This window comes from Leishmania martiniquensis, chromosome 25, assembly GCF_017916325.1.
Source record: "Leishmania martiniquensis isolate LSCM1 chromosome 25, whole genome shotgun sequence".
Lineage (NCBI taxonomy): Eukaryota > Euglenozoa > Kinetoplastea > Trypanosomatida > Trypanosomatidae > Leishmania > Leishmania martiniquensis.
The window spans coordinates 183,574-206,586 of NC_090160.1; the positions used below are offsets into that span (position 1 = coordinate 183,574).

Below are 23,013 nucleotides of genomic sequence, written 5' to 3' on the forward strand. Positions count from 1 at the left end.
ATGTTGCTCTATGGTGCGTGAGCGTTCCACCTGTCGAGCGTCGTTGGATCGAATGGTGAAGCGGGACAAAAAAAAAACGAGCTTGAGAGGGGGGAAGAGAGGGCACGGCCGCTGAAGGGAGGCGGGGAGGAGTAGTCCGTAGGGCTCATGGCACCCTCTCACGCAGGCGCGGTGTCGATTCCCCGCGCACATACAGAGAGAGAGAGGCGGTGGCAACGAAGAAACGCAGAGGTGGCTGAGGGCAGGAGGGAGAGGGAAAAGCAAAGTCACCTTTATAAACGGCACGAGGCACGTGAGACGCACGCACGCACACATTCATGTCAGCGCAGATTACCCCTGTGACGTCATCCACACTCTTTGGTTCGGCGGCGCACCAAGGCGACACTGACGATAGCGCGAAACAAGAGCAAAAAAGGGTGAAGGAGGCGAGCCCTAGCCATCACTCCGGCTCTCTGCCACTCCCGCCCCCTCTTTCTCATCCGCCAGATCCTCTGCTCTGCTCACGACAAAGGCAACTAGCCTGTTCACTTAGAACTGTGGATGGGAAAGGACGGGGTGAGGCATCTCTCCCTCCCTCAGAGTCGTCTACTCACGACTTGCCGGCGCTCACCTGCGGCGTGGTGACGAGTCCGACAAGGTCGCAAAACAGCTTGTTCTTGGACACCCCGGCGAAGGTGCCCTCGACAGCAACCTGGCCCTTCTCTAGCACAATTATGTGGTCCGCTTTACGGATCATGCTCAGCTTGTGTGCGAACATGAGCACCGTGTGCTGCCGCTTCGAGCCCTTCGCCTCCTCGATCAGGCGCGCGATAGCCTCGTGCACCACCACCTCACTCTCGCTGTCTAGCGCCGACGTCGCCTCGTCCAGAATGGTGATATGCGGGTTGCGCATAAGAGCGCGCGCGATGGCGATACGCTGCTTCTGTCCGCCAGACAAGCTGCGGCCGCTTTCGCCCACGAATGTGTCGTATTCCTCTGGCAGCGCAGAAATGAATTCGTGCGCGTTGGCCTTTCGAGCCGCCTCGACGATGGAGGTGTATAGCCAGCGATCGATCGGGTCATCCCACTTGCGGCCTGGGGCGCCATAGGCGATATTCTGCGCGATGGACCCGCCGAACAGGACCGGTTCCTGGCCAACGTAGCCAATGCGCTCGTGCAGCCACTGTGAGCTGATGTCTCGGAGGTCGTGCTCGCCAAGCTGTACCACTCCAGCCGTCGGCTCGTACAGCTTCAGCAGTAGCATGGCCAAGGACGACTTGCCGGAGCCGCTGCTGCCGACGATGCACGTGCAGCGGGACGGTTCGATGGTGAGGTTGATATTTCTGTAGACCAAGGCCTCCGGCCGCGTAGGGTATGCGAAGGACACGTCTTTGAGCGTCACGCGCCAGTCGCACGTGATCGGCGTCAGCTGCTTGCACGCTGTCTGCTCCTCCTTCACCGCATCAGCCTTGTCTAAAATATCGAAGAGACGCAGTGAGGCGCCATAGCCCTTGTTGATCTCGGTGGCCAAATTCGTCAGTCCCATCAGCCCGATCCCGCAGTATACCGTGTAAAGCATAAAGGAGAAGAGAACGCCAGGGGTGAGCTGGCCAGAAGCAACGAGCATCGAGCCGGCCCACATGATGCAGTACATGGCACCGTACCCGACCGTCTGCAGCGATGCGACGTACACCGAGTTCCAGCGCACCATACGCATGCTTAGATCGAAGACACGCTGAACGTTCTTACTGTACCAGCACTCCTCCTGCGCCTCGGCGCCGAAGGACCGGACAGTGCGGATATTCGACAGCCGCTCCTCGGCGACGGTACCCATGTCGGCGAGGGCGTCCTGTACATTGTGCTGCAGCTTTCGAACATAACGGCCGTACGAGCCGGCAAAGATGGCCACCGGTGGGATCATGCATACAATCACACTCGTCAGCAGCGGTGAGTAGTAGAGCATCACGGTGATGCTGCCCATCGTCTGCAGCAGATTCTTGCTGCCATTCGTCACCGCCTCCGTCAGGGAGCTACCGACGACGTTGCAGTCCATGGAGAGCCGCTGCACGAGCGCGCCGGTGCGGTTCTCGGCGGAATCGAAGAATGCCGTTGGCTGCCGCAAGATGCCGCTGTACAGGGCGCGACGCAGCTTTGCAATGATGTTCTCGCCTGCGTAGCCGATACAATACAACCGCAGATAATTGCCCAACGCACACAGACCAAAACAACACAGCAGCTGCATCGACGTGCCAAGCGGCATCTGCCCTTTGCTCGCGAAGTCGATGAGCGCCCCAAAGCCTGCGGGGATGGCGAGGGTGGCCGCGCTGTAGGTGCACACACCGACCACGGCGCCGGCTATAAACGGTGCCTGGTCCCACGCAGAACGCAGATACCGGGCAAAGGACCCCTTCCGTGCCACCGGCTCTGTCACATAGATGGGGCTCTTGCTCGCCGTCGGGCGCTGCGCTGGCGTCGCTTTGCCGTAGTCCGTGCGCAGGCGGATGTCAGAGGCGAGCCGCCGCACACTCGTCAAGGCAGCGCGCGAGACGGGCTGCCACACAAGCCGCGAGGAGCTCCGCATGTTTCCGATGAAGCAGGGTGAGGGGAGAGAGTACCTGACGACTGCAAAAAAGAGGGAGTGAGCGAGGGCCACTCGGGCACGCGAGTGTGTGTGAGGGAGAAGAGAGAGAGAATCGACGAGAACGAGACGCCGCTGGGCTTGGGTGCGCCCCTGGGTGTGTGCGTGTGTGTGTGTGTGGTGTGTGAAGAAAAGCTCGCGCGCAGCGACGAGATACAGGTCAAAGGAAACCAGCAGAGGGGAGCGCAAAGAGATCCGCCCCTGTTGGGCCGATGGCGGCGGTGAATAGGAGGGGAGGGGGGGAAGCGATATGGAAGCCGCAAAGGAAAGGGAGTGCGTCGAGTGGTTCCCTTTCGCGCCCGCGTTCGGGAAGGATTCGAGTGACCGTAAGAGATGAAGACAGAAAATATGCACAATGAGCGGGAGCAAAGATGGAGCTGCACGCCACAGAAAACCGCAGCGAAGGGGAGAATGAGGGGAAGTGGAAGACTGAGGCCGGATGTGACGCGTGCGTCAGAAAACGCCCAAGGTGTGTGCGTCCTCGACACGGTGGCACAGTTCGCCATGGTCCCCATGCCCCCCCTCCGCATGGCAGAGTACAGAGTCTGACCATGCGCGGGAGCATTGCCGGAATGCGAAGCATGCAGGAGGAAGAGATGGAGAGAAGAGCTGCGAACGCCTCTTTACGCCTTGTCGTCAAGCCCCTCTTGCTGGCAACCCTCTTCCTCCACTAGTGCACTCGACGAGAAGCTGGTGTGTGTGAGCGCACAAGAGAAAGGGAGGCGAACGTCACTCCTCAGCTGCGTCCACACCCCACACATCCGCCACGGTGCGTGTCACATGGAGCCCGTCCATCACAGCAAAGCGCGTACGCAGCCTGTCGACGAAGAATATCACAAGGGACAAAAGAGCGTTCACACTTCTCTCTGCTCCACTGCTGCCGTTGCGCCTCCCTCCTCCCTCCCGCCCGCCTTCCCCCTCCATCGGCCAGGGACTGTTTGTTCGTGTGCGTGTGCCTCTTTGCCCTGATTCGTAGATTTTACCATATTTTTTTTCTTCTGTCTTTGCCTTTGTGTGTCTGTGTGTATGTGTGTGTGTGTGTTTTCAATCGTGCATATTTTCTCTCTTCCCTCTTCCCTTTCAGCGGTGTTTCCCCTTCTTCTTTCTTCTTTCGTTGTTCCGCAGTATGTGCGTAATCATTTGTTTATATATATATATATTGTCCCGTTTTTTTCCCGCTCAGCTTCCCTCACTGGCTCGTACTCTCTCCAAGATCATACAGGAGGTGGGAGGGAGGGAGGGAGGGCATTCGTAAAGGGAATGCATGAAGGGAGCGACGGAAGAAAAAGAAAAACACACTTGCGGCACAATAAGAACGCAAAGAGCCGGCCCTTTACCAGCATACATACATACGCACAGACACACACACAGAAAGAGAGAGGTGGGGGGGACAGAAGAAAAGGGAAGGCGCACACACGCACACACACACATCGGTGTACCTGGAGAAGCACACATGCGCACACGCCATCGACGAGAGAGGGGGGCCGGGGAGAGCAAGAAAAAGAAACAGTTGATGGTGGCATAATGGAACGCGAGCACCACACCGCCTTTTTCTCTCCACCCCCCTAAACTTTAACGTGTATGTGCGTGCATTCACTTCGCCTCCGTCTCGTCTCATCTCGTGGAATTATGGCGCTATTTGCCTCCTGCGATTCCTTTTGCTCTGTCGTGCCCCGTTTTTTTTAATTTTGCACTTCTCCGAGCCTCCACATTTTTCTGGTTGCGGATGCCGACAAACTTTGCACGCATTTCGTGTGATCGCTCGATCATGCGCGTGTCTCGGCCGGCGGGAGCAGAGGCGCGTGCGTATGTGTGCGTGTGTACGCGTACGTGTGCCTTTATGTACGAGAGAATGCAATCGATGACAAAATGGTGGGGCAACGGCTTTTTTTCTGTGCCTGAGCCTTGACCGCCTCTTCTCACCCTGGCCGCTCTCCCCGTGCGCCACGCCCATATGCTCTTGGTGCCCCTGTGTGCAGTGCAGCACATCGAGAACGATGTGACGCGAACGTTCTTTTTTTTTTGCTTTTTGGCCTCCCTGTCTCTTCCGCTCTCTCTCTGCCGTTCCTTTTTGCATGCTACTTGGCCTACGGCGAGTGTTTCTTCCTTCTATGCCGCTCTTGCCTGAGTGGGCTTCGGTACGCGCAAGCACACACGCACACAAACACACACGAGCGTCCGTGCGGGGGTAGCGAGCAAGAAGAGAACGATGTGAGACTCAACTCCGCCCCCCCCGCTCTCTCTCACCAGCTCCAGGCTACTTTTTCTACCTCTTCCCAACACTCCTCCGTCGGCGGCGCTCGCCTAGCGCGGGAAGTCGGAAGACGCAGAGTGAGAGAGGAACGTCGCTGAGTGGCAGGAGGGTTGAGGTCATGGGGCCGGCACTCATCAAAGCCTATAAAATATAAAAAACAGAAAAAAGTGGGAAACAACGGACTAAGAGAGAAAAAGGGGGGAAGAGGGGAAACGCTTCGCATTCATTGGGACGGCATCAGGGCACGTGGCAGGCACATGCAGACGCATGCACGCGTGCTCCCTTCCAGAGTCAGAAAGCCTGAGAGAGATGGGAGGGAGGGAGAGGGGGAAACAAAGAAGACGATATCATTCAGGATACCACACATCAGAAGTACGACAACAACAAGATGGGAAGAGAGAGAGAGATGGACAGAGAAGAAAAGGTCCGTCATGAAAAGCAAACAAGGTGACACGAAACATATAGAGACAAGCGAAACAAAAAAAAGAGGAAGAGAAACGGAGCGAAAAAAATCACTGCCAAACGGACGTATGCACCCCCCCCTCCCTCCCCTCTCCATACACACACGCACCCCCACCAAGACACACACAAACACAAAGCGCTGCCAAACATACCGGCGTGGCAGTCGCCTTCGACCCCGCGTGGGGGGAGGGGGGAAGAGAAAGGCGGGAAGGAGGGGAGGTCAAAACCCACGCACGCGCAAGCTCGGGCGCACACCTACACACGCATCGACCAAGGTCGAGAGAAAGAGGAAGAGAGGAAGAAACGGAGACGGATTTAAGCCTTAATGTTTTCCCTTTCCTTTTTTCTTCTCAAGTTATCGCACACACAGACAGACAGACAGACACACACACACACACAGGGGAGAGAGGGAGAGAGGGAGAGAGAGAACTACACCGAAAAGCCATACGAAAAAAAACAAAAACGAAAAAAGAAAGGCAAAAAGGGAGGAGGAGAAAAGCCGAGACGAAGAGAGACGGATGAGGTCTCGCTGATCGCTACCTGTGCACAGAGACACAAACACACGCTGACACAGACAGGCATACGGAGAGAAGGGCAGAGCCGCAGAACAAACTAAACCATACGGGACGAAAAACAAAAACTCACAGCTAAAAAAAGAGACCACACACGCAACAAAAAAAAACGCGACAGAGAGAGATGGAGGCATTTGGAAGACACCCATCGGCGTTGACGTGTGTGCAGATGCGCCTTCAAAACCGGGGGAAGGAAGAGGAAGCAAGCAAGGTGAAAAAAAAAAACATAAACCCACGCACATGGCATGCATACTACTCATCGTGCACGTGCGTGTTTGTATGAGAGAGGCATCGAGTCGAAAATAAATAAGAAATGAAGAGACTGGCAGCGATGAATGAGTAACATCCGAGCTTCCCCCTTTTTTATTCTTTCCTGGGCATCTCCGGGAAACATGCGTGAGGAATGACGATACGTTTGTATGCGTGTAAAGTGTGTGCATGTGTGCGTGTGCTTGAGAAGTTTTGGCGGATACATAGGGTAAGATAGCGGTGACATTAGACACACACGCACACATTGCAGGCCGCCATACACTTCGCCTCTTCAGATACTTTGGCAGACACATAAAGTTTAAAAAAAAGAGATCGAAACTCACATAAAGTCTCCCACAGATCGCTTCCATCTTTTTTTCCGCTTTTAGTGTGCGTTTGTTTGTTTGTTTAATCGCCCGTGCCGCCTTCTCATCTTCTCTTCGTATCTTTGCTTTTGGTCTCGCCTTTCGCTTTCTTTTGTTTTTCCACGTGCGGGGGAAAAAACGAAACGAAACGAGCGCCAAACCCCACACAGGTGTTAGCGCGCGCCTGCGCGTGAACAGGAGCGACGGGGCGGATGCAGGGGCGCCAACGCAGTCACTTGTCCAGCTCACGCCCGCATTCGCAGAGTAGCATGAGAGAGTCCCCGAAGGGCTCGCCCGTACCCCCCCTCCATAGCAGTACCCTTCAGTTGCGACCGTCATACCACCCCCTGCTACCCGCTCTTTGATTCATTTCTGTTCTCTTCTCCCTTTTTTCAGGGTCCGCAACAGGGCAGCGGAGAGGGCGTGCTAAAAGAGGCAAGCAGCTACCCAACGCCATGCAGACACGCACTAGGGCACAGGCACGCATTAGCACACGCATGTAGAGCACTTACCCTCCGCAGCTACGCCACACGCGTATGCGGCTACATGCCGAAGCGCAGCAGACGCATGCAGGCCCCTCCAGTCACGCAGAGCCCCGCCTCCTCCTGCGCACCCGCACACACGCGCTCAAAGAAGAGTCAAGCAAACACGTACGCACACCTCAGCACCTTTCGTTTGATTACCCATGTACACGCACGCGCTGCCTGCCCCTTCAGCTACGCCCGCATGCGATTGCTCAATGCGCTCCGGTCTCCTCTTTCGCTTTTCTAATCTGGCACAGGGCGTAGCGATCTTCTTTTTTTTTGGTGGGGCGCCTGAGAACGGCGAGAGGTGAGCAGGCAGGTGGAGGAGTGGCTGTGGTGGAAATGGCGAAAGCGAAGTGATGAGTGGTGCAGGGATAGCAGTGTACACACGAAAGAGAAAGAAAGCGGCGTACATTGTGAGGGAGCAGAAAGAAAAAAGAGAAGACAGTCCCGGCAGACGTCGACGGCACACCATCGCGTGCTCTTCCAGTCACGACACAGAGAGCGGCACACGCAAACAGGCACACAACTGCTTGTGGCTCCTCGCCCGTCGGCCATACTTTCATTGCCGCTTTGAAACGCTCTCCCCCGCCCTCTTTTTTTCCTCTGCGCGCTTCTTTTGCCCTGCGCTCTTCTCCCACGATTCCGACCTCCCTCATTCTCCTACCGCACACACACACACTCCTCTATCTCTTTTTTCTTCTTCTGCTGGCAGGCGAAAAAAGGGCGACCGCTTCTTCTCTTGACAGCAGCTCACCTGCATAACGCCCTCGGCGTTCCTCTCTTTGTTCTCCCACTTCTCTCTTTTTTTATTGATGCGCCCCGCTCGAGTCGACCCCAAGGCATGTGTGAAGAAAAGCACACGTGTATAAGCACGGTGTCACGTGCCTGCTGCTGTTGTGTGTGGGTGTGAAGACGCGTGTGTAGAGAAGCGGACAGATAATTGGCACGCGCACGCGGACACAAACGTGCACATAGAGAGAGTGAGGTGTGACACAAAAACGCAGCGAAGGGGAGAAAAAGGAAAAGCGCGCGCGGCCGCAGTGTCCCACGACGAGGCGTAATGGAAGAAGAAACGAAGCGCGCAAATAAAAAAAAGAGAAGGCGTTTAGCAAAGTGAGCAACAAAAAAAAAAACGAAAAAAGCGGAGAGGGTAAAGGCCCTTTCCTCTTCACCTCTCTTCTCTCCTCACCTCTTCTCTTGTTGTTTCTGCAAGCGGTACAAGGCACGAGAAAGAGAGAGAAGAGGAGAAAAAAAAACTGCGCGAGTTGGGCCGCACACACACCCATCAAGAGAGGGAGGGAAAAGCAAAACAGCACGCAGGCACGCGCTCCAACAGACACACGCACATACACAAACACAGACACAGACATACAGTCACACACACACACGCACATCGAGAGAGAGGGAGACAAGGATGACAGAAAGAGAAAATGCCTGTGACGATGGTGGAAGTGATGATGCCGGTGGCTGTGGTGTTGCGATACGAAAGAAGAGTCGGAAAAAAATCCTTTCGAACCAAAATGAAGACCAGGAAGAACACATAAAAGGAAAGAAAAACACCACGCACACACACGCACAGGTTTGTGCCGAAAGGACAATCAAAGAGGCGGAAGAATGCAGAGGAGGAGAAGAGGGGAGGCACCAGCATGCGCGACAACGAGGAGAGAGGGAACATCGTGTGATACGAGAGAAAGGGAGAAAGACCGTGCGGACCTAGAAGAAGGAGGCCGAGGAAAGAGAGCTCTCAATGGCAGTACGGCGGTACAGGCAGCGTCGGGCGAACGGAAGGTGCGACTTTGGGCGGTGGTGCTGGGCAATGCAGCTGTCCTTTGCTTGCCACTCTGCCTCTCTCGTTGATTTCACGCCTGGGCCTCGTACCAAGGTGGAGGCGGTGTAGCGTACGCACTCAGGTGGAGAGCGCAGTCACCTGCGCACACACCAACGCACCAGCAGACACACGACGGATGCGAAGAGGAAGCGCGACACAATGGGAACAGCCTCCGTGAAAGTCCATCGGAGGGGAAAGGGGTGGGGGAGCCGCTTTATATCCGGGGAGAGAAAAAAGAAGGAAACAGGAAACGAGACAAAAAAGAAAACGTGAAACATAAGAAGTTCTCGCGGCTCCTCCGCTGTATGTTGCCTGATGTGTTTCTATGCGTGTGTGCAAGCGTCCTTCCATGTGCGTACATGCTCCTCCACTCAGCGTTCGTTCGTGGGAGTAGCAGTGAGGCATGCACGTAGAGGCTTGCGTACATCTTTGCAGAGGAACACATACACATATGTCGCAGTCAACGTTGACATAATCCTTCTTTCGCCGGGGGGCAGCATCGCATGGGCGCTACGAGAGAGTCCCCGATAGAGCTAAAGAGATCGAGAGAGCTGCAGTGCACCCGGTGCAAGGGGGGGAAGGGGGCCGGACGAGATGTGAGGCCGACGCTGAGGAAGAGGAAAGCGCGCACACGGGCAAAAAAGGATCAAGGACCACCAGAGTGGGGAGATGGGGCTGACGTGCGCCACTCTTTTCCCTCCTGCCCCTCGCCCTCGCCTCCTCACGGCAGCACACGTCCTCCTGATTGTTGCATCTCGCGCAGATAGCCCGAAGCTAGGTCCTCTTCGTCGGTAGAAGGGGTAGCGCGCGAATGCAAGGTAGGGAGGCTTCGCTCTCGCTCTCCTTTTCCCGAGTGCCCCTCCCCCTGTCGCCGCTCTTTTTGCAATGTGGCGACCTTCACGAGTTCGAGGAGGATGTGGCGGTCAGAGGGGGGGACAGCTGGCCCCCGCCATACGACAGATGTTTTTCCCTTTTGTTACGTGTCGTGTCGTAGGCGCACCCGCGTTATGCCATACGCGGAGAGGTCAGAGCGGGGAGGAGAGGTGAAGAGAGGAGGAGGAGCCGGAGTGGGCGCCCTTGACGACACCACCCTCGCACTTCCCCCCCTCAGCCTCGCTCCCCCGTTTTCCTCGGCGTGCTTAACGCTGCTGGTAGCGTCCGCGACCGCCGCGTCCACGACGGAATCCGCGCATGCTGCTCACCATCTCCGAGCCGAAGGTCTCCGTGTCTGCCTTGCGCATCTCGGCGCGATTCATGCTGTTCTTCTCCTTCTGATCGCATGAGATGTTGTCAAAGAAGTTACTCTTGTTGTACGCCTTCGCGTGCGACTTCGCGTCCTCCTTCGCCTTCTCGAACTCGCTCTTCTTCTTCTCAAACTCCTCACGGCACTTGGTGAAATCGAAATCGCCCTCGAACTTCTCCGTCGCCCCAACCTCGGCGGGCTTGAAGTCCTGTCCAGTGTGGTAGTCGCGGTGGTTGCGGCGGTAGTTTCCAGAGCCGCCGCGACCGCCGTAGCCACCACGGTTATTGCGGTTGTTATTGCCGCCGCCGCCGCCGTTACTGTTGTTGTAGCGGCCAGCGCTGAAGCCACCACGGCGCGCGCCACCCCCGCCGCGGCTGTACGAGGTAGCCTCGTCGTAGAAGGAGCGGCTTGCGCGAGCGGCAGCGCTGCTCGCCCCGCCCGACGGTGCAGGAGGCGCGGCTGTGGCACGTCCTCCACGACTGCGAGAGGGGGCATGCACCTCCACAATGGCAGGGTCGCGCGCCTGCGGAGAGCGCTTATCGCGGTAAACCGTTAGGTCCTTGATATCAGATCCGCGGAACACAATGAACTCGAACAATTGCTCTGTCGGCGGCACCTCATCTACGCCGCCGCCCTTGCGGCCCTCAGTGCCGTAAATGCGAACATTGGATAAGCTTACGGTGTTCTCATCGGTGTTGATAGCGTGCAGCTGCCCCTCATAGCGAATCTCACTCTTGCTGATGAGGTTGATCATATCGCCTAAGGAATTGTGCATTTTGTTGGACGTTGCTGTATTGCTGCGTTGGCGAAAAACAAGAAAAAAGAAAAAGAGAGAGAGTGGCTGATTGATGTGAGATGATAGCCAACGTATGAGTGTTCCTACAAGCTGTGATGATGATCCCCTCGCATATTAGGTGGGATGGGTGTGTACGTGTGCTTCTGTGCTAAATTCAAAAGGGGAGGGAGGGGGCGACAGAAGGAATGGTGGCGGGGTACACAGCGGGGAGGGGGAGTAGAGGGGAGGGGGGAATGAAAGGGGGCAGATGAACACAAGAGGTGGGGAGAGCGGCTTCGTGTGTGAGGTGAGCGGAAAACGAAACTCAGTGTTCAGTGATAGAAACAGTGTTGATAAGAATAGGTGAGAGTGAAAAAGCTGAGGTAGACGTATGGGCGGTGGTGCCAGCGCCATCGCGCGTCAACGGAGATGCGTGGGTGAGCAGGCAGTATGAGATGAGGGCAAGAGAAGGGGAAACATGCCAGAGCAGAGGAAAAGAAAGGTCCAAAGAGAGGGGGTTGAAGAGAATGCCATAGGCACGGTAGCCAGAGGAGGGGCACGCCGAGGCACGTACACGCACGCTCACACACATCTGGCGTGTGCGCATACTTGATCGATACAGACGAGGGAAGAGGGGGGCGAGCAGCTTCGTGAGAGGTCAGATGGACCAGAGAGAGAGGGGCAAAATAAGAAAAGTGATTATACGCACAGTCTGCAGGTTGCGTCACTGTCACTGCCTTCTCTCTCTCTGATCGCTGTTGTTGCTGGGTTGGGTTCCGTCAGTCTGATAACCTTCGGGTATGAAGAAGGACATGCAGGATAATCGTCGCACTCATACCAATGCTCACTCGCACACACACACAGCGTCCACTTCCCTTCGAACAGCAGCGCTGGTCATCACTGCATCGTTGGGCTGTGCCACGCGCACACAGATGCAGACAAATGCATACGTTCCTCAGGGCCGTTGGAGTGATCAGCACCAACTGCAAAGTACCCCCGTCGACCTTGAGAAGTCGCCTGCAGACGTGTCGTAAACCACCCAAGGCTCCTCCAAGAGCGTCGTCAGCGGGGACGGTTGACAGGAAAGGGGCGGGTGTCGTTGAGGTGTCGGGGGGGCTTCATAATGTACATATAGGGGGAGCATCGAGTGCTTGGAGAAAGGGAGAAGAACACGTCATGAAGAGCGCTGCCAAGAGCGAAACCGAGCAGCGGTCCTGCCCAAAGGAGGGTGGATCTCTGGGTCGCGTGGCGTACGCGGCTTCCGAGAGGAAGGGATGGCACAGCCCCCCCGCCCGCTACAAACGGCAACAGCTGGAGGGGGCAAGAAACAAGAAAGGGAAAAAACAAAGAGTACCTTCACCGCTTAAGAGGACATAGCGCCGCCGTGAGGAACCACTGCGGCGCGAGCAGCCTGTAAGATCGCCATGCAGTCTGACTCCGACAACTCCTGGAAGAGGAGTAGTTGAAACACCGAGTCGCCAAGCACCGCCTGAACGCCCTTCGTTACCCGCAGCCACACCTCGCCAGAGGTTTCGGAGTCACCGCCGGCACCTTTGAACGCCCCGAACGCGGAGGCACCACAGAGATCCATGTGCTGGCGCTGCATCTCCGCCGCGGCGCGAACGATGAACTGGAGTGCGTGGCAGCAGTCGACCACGGCGGCCGTGTCACTGTGCACCGTCAAGCGCAGATGTTTGAGAAGGGTTAAATGCCCACTGCGCTGCGACACGAGACGCAGCAACAACTGGCGCCTCTGAACCGTCATGTGGCACGAGATGAGCAGCAGCACCGCCGTGCGACCACACGAGAGCTGCCGGCGCTGACGCTGCTGGCGTTCCCGCTGCCCGCCGGCATCCTCCTGATCCTCCTGGATCATGTACTCATCGTCATCGACCGCGTCCAGACAGCGTGTCAAGATGTCCTGCGTGAGTTGCAAGTTCTTCGCCGCCAGGCTTAGCAGCTCGTTGCCCTCAACTTGAAGCGCCGCATGCTGGTCGGCGAGGGCGAGCTGGAAGAGGGTATCGAGATACTCGCTGCGACTGAGGGGACGCAGGAGAGGGTCGCATGCCAAGGAGTTGTCAGACAAGGCACCAGCTGTCCTCCCTCCAAAGCGGTGCGTATTCACCGCGCAGTCCATGCCCACAATTGGCACATAGTCTACGTCTGGCTCCAGATCCCCATCTACGCGACCGCCGAGGTAAAACTGAGTGTAATGGTGCTGTTCCTTCTGCAGCTGTAGCGCGCGGATGGCGCGAGCGGTATGCAGTACCACAACCTCAGCAACGTGCCGCGGTCCAGCTGATCCTCTTGCGCCGGAGGACGTCAAGTCTTGCGCCGGCCGCACTGCGTCCGCTAGCACGCGCAGCAGCCCCGTCTGAATTTCGCTCGCCATGCGCGGATGACCTTGGCCGAGCACAGCGAGCAGCTCCGTCAGCGGTGCGGCCACCGACGCATCCGTTTCACGTTGCAGCGTACGCAACACGTGCAACAGCCCCTCTTTGTCACCCACCATCTCGCGGTACACGCGACCTGCGTTCGCCACGTGCAAGAGTAAAAGCGTTATGGCACGCCGCTCCTGCACGAACAAAGCCGGCACGGAGAAAGCGACGGCAGAAGCACTTGCCAATGGCGACGGTGACGTCAACGACATCGCCGGCGTAGGCGCCGTTACCACCAAGCAGTGGGTAAGCGTGGCAGCTCCGCCACCTTCCACAAACTGGAGGAGAAAGCGCGAACCACGCAGAAAGAGCGTGATTGCCTCCACCTGCGCCAGCAGCTCCGACGAGGGCGAAGCCGCTGAAGACACACAGCATGCCCCTGCCGGGGATGAGCCATCGGCAGCAGCGCTTCTGCTAGAGGCTGGCCCCGTCACCGACGGTGGGGAAAGAGAGGCGGCTCCGCACTTCACAGCAGTCTTCCCCGGGGCGCTAATGGAAGCAGCACTTGCTAGGGCCGTAGCACCTTTAGCAGCCGCGGCCGCCACCAACGACACGCTGTCCGACACCCACGCACTGTAGCGCAGCTTCCACCAAGACGTGATGCGGGTCAGTAGCAGGGGCGCAGCGTCGCCGAGGTCCTCCTCCAAGGCGTTGCTGTTACTCACTTTGTGCAACGCCTTCAGCGACTCTAGCATGCACACTCGCCGTAAAGTGCATGCGCTGTCCCACACGCTGAGCCATGCGGCCGCCCGACGGCCGCGCAGCTGGGACGCCATAGCTATCGCGCTCCAATTAGCGCGTAGTCCTTGCCGTGGTCGCTGCTTCGCCGCCGCCGCACCCGTCACCGCCGGGCGTGCCGTGGCAGGTTTTCCCTGGTAGGACGACGAGGAAGCGGCGGTTTCGGATATCGATTGTGGCGCCCTTCCGCGTGGGCTAGACTCTCTGCCGGCGTTCGCGGCTTGCGTACCAGTCATGGCTTTGAGCGCTCAACTCTGCGAAGGGGGAGGGGGGGGGGGCGCGAGGCTCGAGGAGTAACATGAAAGGGGCACCAAGCGGCGGCGGAGGAGCAAAGGAGAAGAACGAGAGAGGGCTGAGCGCTTCACGTATGACTGAGAAGGGGGGCGTACGTATGCGCGTATGCCTGGGCCCAAGACCGTCGAGCACGAGGAGGGAGGGAAGACGCGCACGCAGGCTTAGGTACACACGCATACAAAGCAGCACACACAGGTGTGAAGGCACGGAGAGAGAGAAAAGAAAGCGCTGGGGCGAGCGCGCGTGGAGAATGCGAAGGGCAGAGAGGCGCCGTGGAAGAACAAAAGAGAAAAATGGGGGGATGCAAGTGATGAACGGGGAGGAGAGCTCCTCTTCATACACCCTCGCATTCACAGCAGAGGTGATAAGGCGCGATAAGCGCATGCCTGATGGCACGAGAGTGATTTTCACCTGCAGTGCGGCCGTCTCCCAGTCGTAGTCGCAGAGGGAAGCGAAAGGGCCGGCAAAGAGCGTGAGTCGGGCACGTGCTTTCTCCGAAGAGCAACAGCCACTAGTCGATCGCGCCTATGAATCTCAGCTGCCCTTACCCGACCCCACCCGCTCAGCAGTTTATCTGCACCTCCTGCAAGCGCCCACCCGGCAGACTGGGGAGCCGCCCATTTTACAGATCAGAGGCCGCCACTTAGACTTCCTCTTCGTTCTCTTTTGCGTTCCCACAGTTTTGATGGTGACTCGTCAGTTGCCATCTCTGCTCTCTTGCTCACCACACAGCGGGAGGGGGGGGGTAAGAAAAGGGAAGGTCTTCCACGATGCGCCGCCGCGATCCCCGTCTGCAGACTGAATGAAACGATCAGGCGAGGAGGAAACGGTGGAGGGCCAGAGGAGAAGACACGTCACATTTTAGTCGTACAACAGAGCCGTGCTACAGCCCGGACCACCATAGCGCCAGTACGACAGAAAGGGGGAGAGAGAGGGTAGCGGACAACAAGCACATCTGCGCCACGTTTGATCAGCACGTAGGCGCTCAGGCTCCAAATCAGGCTCGTGTGCACACGGGCACGCGTATGCAGAGGCGACTTGCTCAGCAGAAGCCATTCTCGCCCTCCCCTTCGCATCTTAGCGCGTTGCCGCACGCATCGAGCGGTTGATGGGGCGCAAAACTAGCTTGATGACCAGCACAGCTACCCCAAAGACGATCAGCATCAATACGCACAACTGCAACTCAATCAAACGGCGTTTAGACTTTGGGAGCAGCTGAAACTGCAACCGCTGGCGATCTGTCTGACTACTGTGCGCCTTCAGATAGTAAGGTGAGTTCGGGTCCTTCAAAATCTCGTGCGCCCGGAAGACGCGGTCGACCATCTTGGGATCTGGGCACGCTCCCTTTGGGCCATACTTGGCCTTCGCCCTCTCGAAAGCAGCATCGATGTCCTCCACCGTGCTGTCTGGCGGCAGGTCAAGCACCTCTAACGGGTCGAATTGCGTCAGGAAAGCCTCCTGATCGCGCTTTCCTGGCATCTGCGCGTACTGAGTGCGCCGTTGCTCACTCAGCGCGTAGTCGTGGCGAAAGGCTGCGTGAGACTTTACAGCGGTCCCTGAAGGATGCGCCCAGTGGATAGACGACGCGGCGTGGGGTGCTGCTCCGCGAAGAAGGGGCCGCGCGGCCGCCAACGCACCGCCGCGCTGCAGCAGTGATGCACTCGAGCGCATCCTTCTCGTAGATCAACTTTTTGAGCGTCTCCCCCCTCACTGAGATGAGCGGCTGCGTCAGCAAACAGCCGCCGAAGTCGACTTTGGCGAGACACACGAGGAGACGAGATGTCAGCGCATACATTCACACATCCACACACACGCAGACGCTGCAGGCGGACGCCTTGGCAGCAGAGACGAGGAGGCGTGAGGGGGGCCGAAGAAAACAAACGAAAGAAAAATGTGAACGCACAGTAGTCGCTGTTTCAGGGCGGTAAGAGAACAGAAAACAGTGCACAGGAGAAAATGGCGGGTGAACGAGAAAAAAAAAACGAAAGGGTGGGAAGGGGACAGCCAGAGGTCCGCGCTGTCGCAGGGTCGTGTCAGGGGTGGTGGAGGAGGGGGGAAGGGGTAAAAGAGGGATTGGAGGGATGGAGGGGGGGGCCATGGTTGCCCATACGCCTGTACCCCGCTGGATAAGGGGGTGAGAAGAGCGTGAACTATCCAGCAAGAATGGCGTGCCACTCCTGTGGTGACGAAATTTTCTCCCCTCGTCAAGATGGGCGGGCGCTTGCCGGCACGGGTCTACCGAAAGAGAAGAGAGGGACCAGCTCAATAGCCAAGCGTGGCAAAAAGAGACGCCCATCGGCGTGTCCACACAGTTGCGGAGGTACCAAGCAGCGAGAAGCACCGTATGCTGTTGCCCTTCCTCTCATGCGCGAGAAAGGCAATCGGCCGACAAGCGTACGAGCAAGACGGGAAAAAAAAATCTGCACCACATCGGTAGCCACCTCCTTGTCACCGTTCGTGCCATCAAAGCCGTCGAACACGATAGGGCGCTGAGTGGCTAGCGAATGAGACAGAGCGGCAGTGCGAGCAGCCCTCGAAGTGAGCAGTGAGGGGGTAAATGCGCGCTTTTTGCTGCCAGCCGCCCTCGCACCCTCATGTGTTGTACAGGATGGTGGGCCGTCGGCCATCGGAGAGCTCCAGGCTCACTAGGTCCTCATCGAACAGCTCGATGAACTCCTCGTTGTCAGCTCGGCTCTTGTTGCCGGCGAAGCGACGGTACTCCTCCAGGATGGAGACGAGATTCCACCGCTGCAGCTTGCGCAGACACCCGCACACAATGCCGGATCGGTAGCGCCCTTTGGAACACGTGATGAGCAGCGGGTAGTACTGCGGGTCGAGGAGAATGTGCAAAATGCTGACGACGACCGCCTCGGAGAGGGTCATGAGGCCGTGCAGCTTGCCCTCGTAGGACGGCACCACCGCCTCGAAGCCGCCACCGGTACTGCTGCTGCAGCGCGGTCCGCTGTCGGGAAAAAAGAGGGGCGCCGGGATGTGCACCGGCGAGCATTTGGAGTTAGTCTGCCGCTCACCAACGTTTTCCTGCAGGAAGCGCACGGCATTGGACGTACCCGAAGCGGCAGTGCCGGCAGATGTGGAAGGCCACGTACGGCCGCCAGTGGAGACGCCGCGGTCCTGTTCCATGCCCTCACCGTTGCCATCCTGCCAGCCATCACCTTCGACTTGGCTGATATTAACGTTTCTGGAAGAGTCGAGGTACGGCCGGTTGCAGTCAGCGCAGCTAAAGCTGGCGGTAGTGCTTTCACGAGCCGCTTCCAAGGCCTCAGCGCCCTTGCTCCCACTCACGTTCGCAGGTCCAGTGGAGGGGGCGCCTCTCGCCTTCCCGCCAGCCGTGTCAGCAACTGGGGTGAGAGGTGTGTACGCCGGCGCCACGCCACGGCATGCGCCGCTAGTCTGCGATTCGCTGACGAGGGGGCAGAAGATGGTCACCCCAGACTCCTGCAGCCAGTTCACGAAGGCATCGTCGTGGATATCGGTGAGCAGGATGCACGTGCGCAACCCCAGCGAGGAGAGAAAACCGTAGTGGCGCGGCTCAGGCGCACCGCAGCGGAAGATGCCCTCCTCCACGTACCCAAAGTTGGGTGGAATGACCTTCATGGTGACCTTCTCCTCCACACCAGTGGTAGTCGGCACTGCGACGGCAGGCTCGTATCGATGTATATGCGCCACTTGCCTTGAGCGAGACGGGAATCAGTTAGCAGAAGAGGAGTGCACCAAGCCACGGCCCAGAGGGAGAAAAATGGCACTGGCTCGCCGCCAATGAGGCACCCGAAAGGGACGAGAGGAGAGACAGCGAAGGGGGAGGTAGGGAGGGGAAAAAAGGGGGAGTGTCACAGGAGAGAGACAGGAAAGGAGAGGCATACGCCAACGCACCCGAATGCCTCAGCCAACGATGCACACGACGGGTGCCTTTTTTTTCCTTGCTTTGGCTGCTTCGCTGCTGGGGCACACACGAACACACACAATTCTGGCGGAGATGAGGAGGTGCGGATTCAAGCAAGGATATACAGTCACAGTGTACAAGACCTATGTGGCCAAGTTCGCTCACACACACACACACACGGACATATGTCGACGCGTCCATCTGCATTCATCCGCCGGCATATACTAAAACTGAGGCATTTGGGAGCCAAAGTCGCCCTTGCGGTTCGCCTTCATTGAGGCATACGGGTCCCGGCCACCGTCCGCGGCCACTTGAGTTTCGTGAAGGTCGCGCTTCTTGCGGATGCGCTCGTAGCTCTCCTGCACCGCGCACAGTGTTAGTGATATTTTTTTGTCTCTCTTCAGCTTTTCCTTCAGCTTTGTCATAAACTCGTCGTCGTGTTGCACACCCTCGGAGAGCATTCGCATTTCCTTAGCGGCCCCGCCGTGCTGCCGCAGGTAGTCGATATACTCGGTGTCCGTCCGAAGCTCGCGCTGGATGGCGGCCAGCCACTGCTGATCGCAGCATGCCTGCAGTACCTCATAGTAGACCTGCGGGTTGAACTCGCGGCCGCAAGCTGTCTTGATAGGGCTATGCAGGCCAACACTACTCTGGAGGTGGTGGCCGCGGCGCATTTCCCACCCATACGCATTACCGTCGGGCCTGGTGCCCTCGGTGGGGAGGTGGCCCGGGATAACGGTTCGCCGCGTCACGGCAAGCACGCCCAGACGTAAAGAAGTGCGCTCTAGGCGGCGCATGGCTACATGGGAAAAGCAGGTGCACGGAGGACACCAGCGCACGGTGAAGCGCAGGCGGTTGTGTAGGTGGGCGGATGGGGGCCTATGTGTGCAAATCTCCAAGCTCGAGTTGCTGGAAGAGCGCACTGCGCGTCGGCGCTGGCAGGGCGGGGAGGGGGGGTTGCAAGCTCGGTAGTTAGGGATCAAGATAGCAGAGAGATGTCGTACAGCGAAGTAGAGGGGCGGCATCTCCGCTGATGCAGCGAGGGGGAGATTGCGCACCGGGATGGGCACAAGCGCATTGGCACAGCTGCTGAGCCCCGCCCCCTACTAAGCATGTATTCCCCCTCTCTCCTCGCACGCTGCGAGTGAAGCGAGAATGTCAGCTGCGTACAGGAGGGCAAGACGAGAAGCGCAGGAATTTCACACACTGCTTGCGCCCATCTTTGCTATCCAGGGCCCAACACACAGGCCGCGGCACCATACGTCACACATGTGCACAGTCTTGTGTAGCTTCAGAGTGTGTCGGCGTTGGCGAACGGCACTGTGCGTGAGGCCATGGGAAAAACAAGTTAAGAAGGCAGCACGAAGATCAGCCATCGTGTGGGCCTTGTCGCCTTGATCTGTTGCTGTTCCCTTTGTGGTGTTAGGTGCTACACAATGAATCGAGCGCGTACACACACGCACACAGCGACAATTCCACCCACTTTGCCTGACAAAGAAAAAAAGAAAAGAAACGCACTGCAATGGGCTTTAGACTCTCTCTGTCTGTATGTGGGTATGCATGCGTGTGCGTGTGTGTACGCACTTCCCTACGCAGATATACGCACCATCCTTTGCCACATGGTCGGTCCACCCCTTTTCTTCCTTCTCCCCCCCTTTTCTTGCCTTCCCCATACCTTCTTCGCCGCCGCAGAGCGCGCAACACAGTGCACGCGTGTCGCCCTCTCCCGCAGCGCGGCGCTTTACGACTCCTCTTCCCCTCCAGGCCCGCAGCTGCACATTCGCGCGAGTCCAAGCAGCACCGACATCGCACGCCTGGTGGCACGAGAAAGATACATGCGAGCGAGCGGTCAACAGCTGAAAGTTACAGAAGCAAGAGAGGGCTCCGTACGGGGGGTGGGGGATGAAAGGAGTGCCGACACTGAAAGAAACACGGCTTCAGTTGCGGTATTCTGCCTCCTACTTCTTTGCCCGCACTTCTTTTTCCTGTTGCTGCACCCTACAAATGTGGCAGTTACAGCGGCGGTGGTGTGACGGTGCACGCACTCCTTCGGGTGCGTCGAAAGAGAGACAGGAGCCAACACGCCACCCACCGCTGCAGAGAAGAGCCATGATGCTATCCATCGACTTCGACAGAGAACATGGGGAGGCTTATGGGCAGGAGGTAATCTAGAGAAGGATGAGCGGGCCCGGTGGCGTTCCTTGCCGTTGTACTCCTTCGCCACGCCATCAGCCGCGCGCCATCTGCATAGCGGCATCAGAGAGCGCTACTGCATGGCCTTCTCCATTTCCTTGTAGACCTCATGCAGGTCTTCTGGCACCATCGCCGGAACAGTCTTCTCGACGCCCGCATCCTGCCTCACCCCTGCGTGGGCGGCCTGGTGACGCTCCACGTTTTGCTGACGCACTCGCTGCTGGTAGGCGACCCACTCCGCATCGTTGGCTGCCTTCTCACGGAAGCCCTTGTTAAAGCCGAGCCATGCGACCACAATGTAAGAAAAGTTGCGGAACTGGTTGAGCGTCTTCGGCGCCGCCTTTGCAGCGGCGGAAGACACGGACATGATGGCGGTGGCTATTTAGCGTTGCGCTCGAGGTGTTGAGATGGAGGTGTGCCTCGGCGAAGGGGTGGGCGAGAGGAGGGAAAGGGTACAAGACGCTCGTTGGGAAAGGCAGCTGACCGCTAAGTCGGTGCGTGGCGGTTTCAAATGTGTTGGTTGAGCAAACAAGTGGGGAAATGCCCCGGCAGCCGAGACAACGGCGTTGCGTCGTTGCGGCGCCGGCGACATTCGGTTTCGCCATATCAGAGAAGCAGAAGGAGGGGAAAGAGAGTGGGCAACAGCGCATGCAAGGCACGGAGCAGAGGCACCGCTAAGGGTATCCTCTTAAAAGGAGAGCTGCCACAGAGAGAGAGAGAGAAGGGACAGGAAGGGGGTGAGAAAAGGCCTGCAGTAGCGAGAAGACAACGATGATGTAACAAGAGGCACGAGCACAGGCGAGTATCCGTGTCCTCCCTCCACTCTTCGCATCGCCCTCTTCATTCATCGCTAGAGACCCAAGCACCGCTAAACCTCAAACAGTGGGCAAGGAGCGGCACGAGTCGAAAGACGCTGCCGCCTTCCCCTGACCCCACCACCACCATCCCGATCTCCACACCCGGTCGCGCACAGGCACGCCGTTTCGGCGCTCGTACCTGCGGTGACTCCCTTCTTCTTTGGATGTATATGTGCGTGTGTCTGTGTCTGTGTGTGTAGATGGCGACGAAGAAAAACCGATTCAGCAGGCACACGCAGAGACGAACCGACCCAGTCGGCATATCCACTCTCAAGTGGTCCGAAACACAAAAAAGAGGAGACGAAGAGGCACTCGTTCACAGTGAGAAGGTCACAGAGAGGGCAGGGTAGGAGTGAGAGATGAGAGATGAGAGATGGGCAGTAGTGGCGGAAGCAGCAGCACCGCCGGCACAGTTTCACCCACCCCCATCCTGCACGCGCCCTGCCGAGCTGACACGGCCGTCGTTTCTTGGCGATTTTAGTCCTCTGCCCACCACCACCACCTCAACCGTGGCGCACAGGTGACCGCTTCTGCCCTCTCGCATCTGACTCAGCATCGACAAATCCGTAGGTGTCCGGTGGAGGCACCCGGGTCCGCTGCAGCGGCATGACGATTTCGCTCTCGTATTCACAGCGCCCCATGGGGTTGCCACGGCAAAATTGATTGATGACGGCAATGCCGCACAGGCACAGCGCTAGGGAGGTGAAGGTACCTCGCAAGGTGCCCCTAGAGGTGTTGCGACTGAACCAGTCGTCCGCTGCCCCTTGGCCGTGTAAGACGGAGCTTCGACGCATAGTGAGCGAAACGATGCACGAAGTAAAAGGAAAAAAAACGGGGAAAGACAGACGAATCTGAGTCAAATACGGCGATGGTACACGAGTACAGAGGCCTAAGGGTAGCAGACAACTCCGAAGGGAAGAGCGCTTTCGAGAGCGCTCTTCTTCGCTAGAAAACCGCGCGTCGCGGAAAAAAAATCAAATGTGGTCTTTGGCTGGGGCAGTCAGGGTGCAGAGAGAGAGAGGATGCAGTGGAGCATGTCCATTTTTTTTCCGCGCACAAGGCCCCCCCCATGCGAAGAAGACGCAACCAACCTGGTGATTTTGAGCGCCTGCCTCTTCCCTCCCCACCCCCATGCCCGAGTCTTTTAGCGCATTCTACGGGTGCCCGGCCACATGGGAAGGGGAGGGGGGAATGCGAAAGGACGCTCGTGATGAGATTAGAAGCACAAAGAAAGGTGCTTCCTCCCGTGCAGGGCAATCCCCAGGCCCCTCAACCGCTGAGGGCAAGGGGGTTAGGGCAAGTGAGAAATTGGCGATGGAGGCGGCAGCGGGAAAGGAAAGGAGAACAGCGCCGCGCGCACCTCCTCGCCAGTCTGATGTCCCCCTTCTCACTCTCCTCCCCTCCCCTCACTGTCCAAGAGTCTAGCTTGCACTGCTGGCATGTCTCACGCCACCACTTCGCACGCCCGCCTCCGGCCGCTGCCACCCGGGACGTGACAAAGCACATGGAAGGAGAGGGACACGTAAGCAAACGCCTACACGCACGCACACGGGTACACATACACGTGCACACTTGTAGAGGCATACCCACCCGCAAGAGGTACCCTCGCGCGTCTCTGTTCAGGGGGAAGAGGCGCACGGAAGGGGGGCAGAACAAAACGCCAGAGAGGCGATGGAGTCGCGGGGAGAGGGGGGGTTAGG

General features: G+C 57.9%; 8 protein-coding genes across 8 annotated transcripts; all 8 read right to left on the reverse strand.

Annotated features, from left to right (window-relative positions):
* Nucleotides 1-589: 589 nt before the first annotated feature.
* On the reverse strand, nucleotides 590-2,560 carry LSCM1_05250 (uncharacterized protein; the record flags this gene model as incomplete). The annotated part of the gene is made up of 1 exon (XM_067322722.1): nucleotides 590-2,560. One exon carries the CDS (start codon nucleotides 2,558-2,560, stop codon nucleotides 590-592), a length of 1,971 nt encoding a protein of 656 aa, XP_067178087.1.
* A 7,453-nt stretch (nucleotides 2,561-10,013) lies between these two features.
* Nucleotides 10,014-10,892, reverse strand: LSCM1_05251 (uncharacterized protein; the record flags this gene model as incomplete). The annotated part of the gene is made up of 1 exon (XM_067322723.1): nucleotides 10,014-10,892. The coding sequence occupies one exon, from the start codon at nucleotides 10,890-10,892 to the stop codon at nucleotides 10,014-10,016; it is 879 nt and encodes a 292-aa protein (XP_067178088.1).
* A 1,363-nt stretch (nucleotides 10,893-12,255) lies between these two features.
* LSCM1_05252 (uncharacterized protein) lies at nucleotides 12,256-14,304 on the reverse strand (the record flags this gene model as incomplete). Its single annotated transcript, XM_067322724.1, has 1 exon — nucleotides 12,256-14,304. The coding sequence occupies one exon, from the start codon at nucleotides 14,302-14,304 to the stop codon at nucleotides 12,256-12,258; it is 2,049 nt and encodes a 682-aa protein (XP_067178089.1).
* Nucleotides 14,305-15,439: 1,135 nt separating this feature from the next.
* Nucleotides 15,440-16,033, reverse strand: LSCM1_05253 (uncharacterized protein; the record flags this gene model as incomplete). The annotated part of the gene is made up of 1 exon (XM_067322725.1): nucleotides 15,440-16,033. One exon carries the CDS (start codon nucleotides 16,031-16,033, stop codon nucleotides 15,440-15,442), a length of 594 nt encoding a protein of 197 aa, XP_067178090.1.
* A 921-nt stretch (nucleotides 16,034-16,954) lies between these two features.
* LSCM1_05254 (uncharacterized protein) lies at nucleotides 16,955-17,977 on the reverse strand (the record flags this gene model as incomplete). The annotated part of the gene is made up of 1 exon (XM_067322726.1): nucleotides 16,955-17,977. One exon carries the CDS (start codon nucleotides 17,975-17,977, stop codon nucleotides 16,955-16,957), a length of 1,023 nt encoding a protein of 340 aa, XP_067178091.1.
* A 510-nt stretch (nucleotides 17,978-18,487) lies between these two features.
* On the reverse strand, nucleotides 18,488-19,060 carry LSCM1_05255 (uncharacterized protein; the record flags this gene model as incomplete). Its single annotated transcript, XM_067322727.1, has 1 exon — nucleotides 18,488-19,060. The coding sequence occupies one exon, from the start codon at nucleotides 19,058-19,060 to the stop codon at nucleotides 18,488-18,490; it is 573 nt and encodes a 190-aa protein (XP_067178092.1).
* A 1,469-nt stretch (nucleotides 19,061-20,529) lies between these two features.
* LSCM1_05256 (uncharacterized protein) lies at nucleotides 20,530-20,823 on the reverse strand (the record flags this gene model as incomplete). Its single annotated transcript, XM_067322728.1, has 1 exon — nucleotides 20,530-20,823. The coding sequence occupies one exon, from the start codon at nucleotides 20,821-20,823 to the stop codon at nucleotides 20,530-20,532; it is 294 nt and encodes a 97-aa protein (XP_067178093.1).
* A 993-nt stretch (nucleotides 20,824-21,816) lies between these two features.
* On the reverse strand, nucleotides 21,817-22,107 carry LSCM1_05257 (uncharacterized protein; the record flags this gene model as incomplete). Its single annotated transcript, XM_067322729.1, has 1 exon — nucleotides 21,817-22,107. One exon carries the CDS (start codon nucleotides 22,105-22,107, stop codon nucleotides 21,817-21,819), a length of 291 nt encoding a protein of 96 aa, XP_067178094.1.
* Nucleotides 22,108-23,013: the final 906 nt, after the last annotated feature.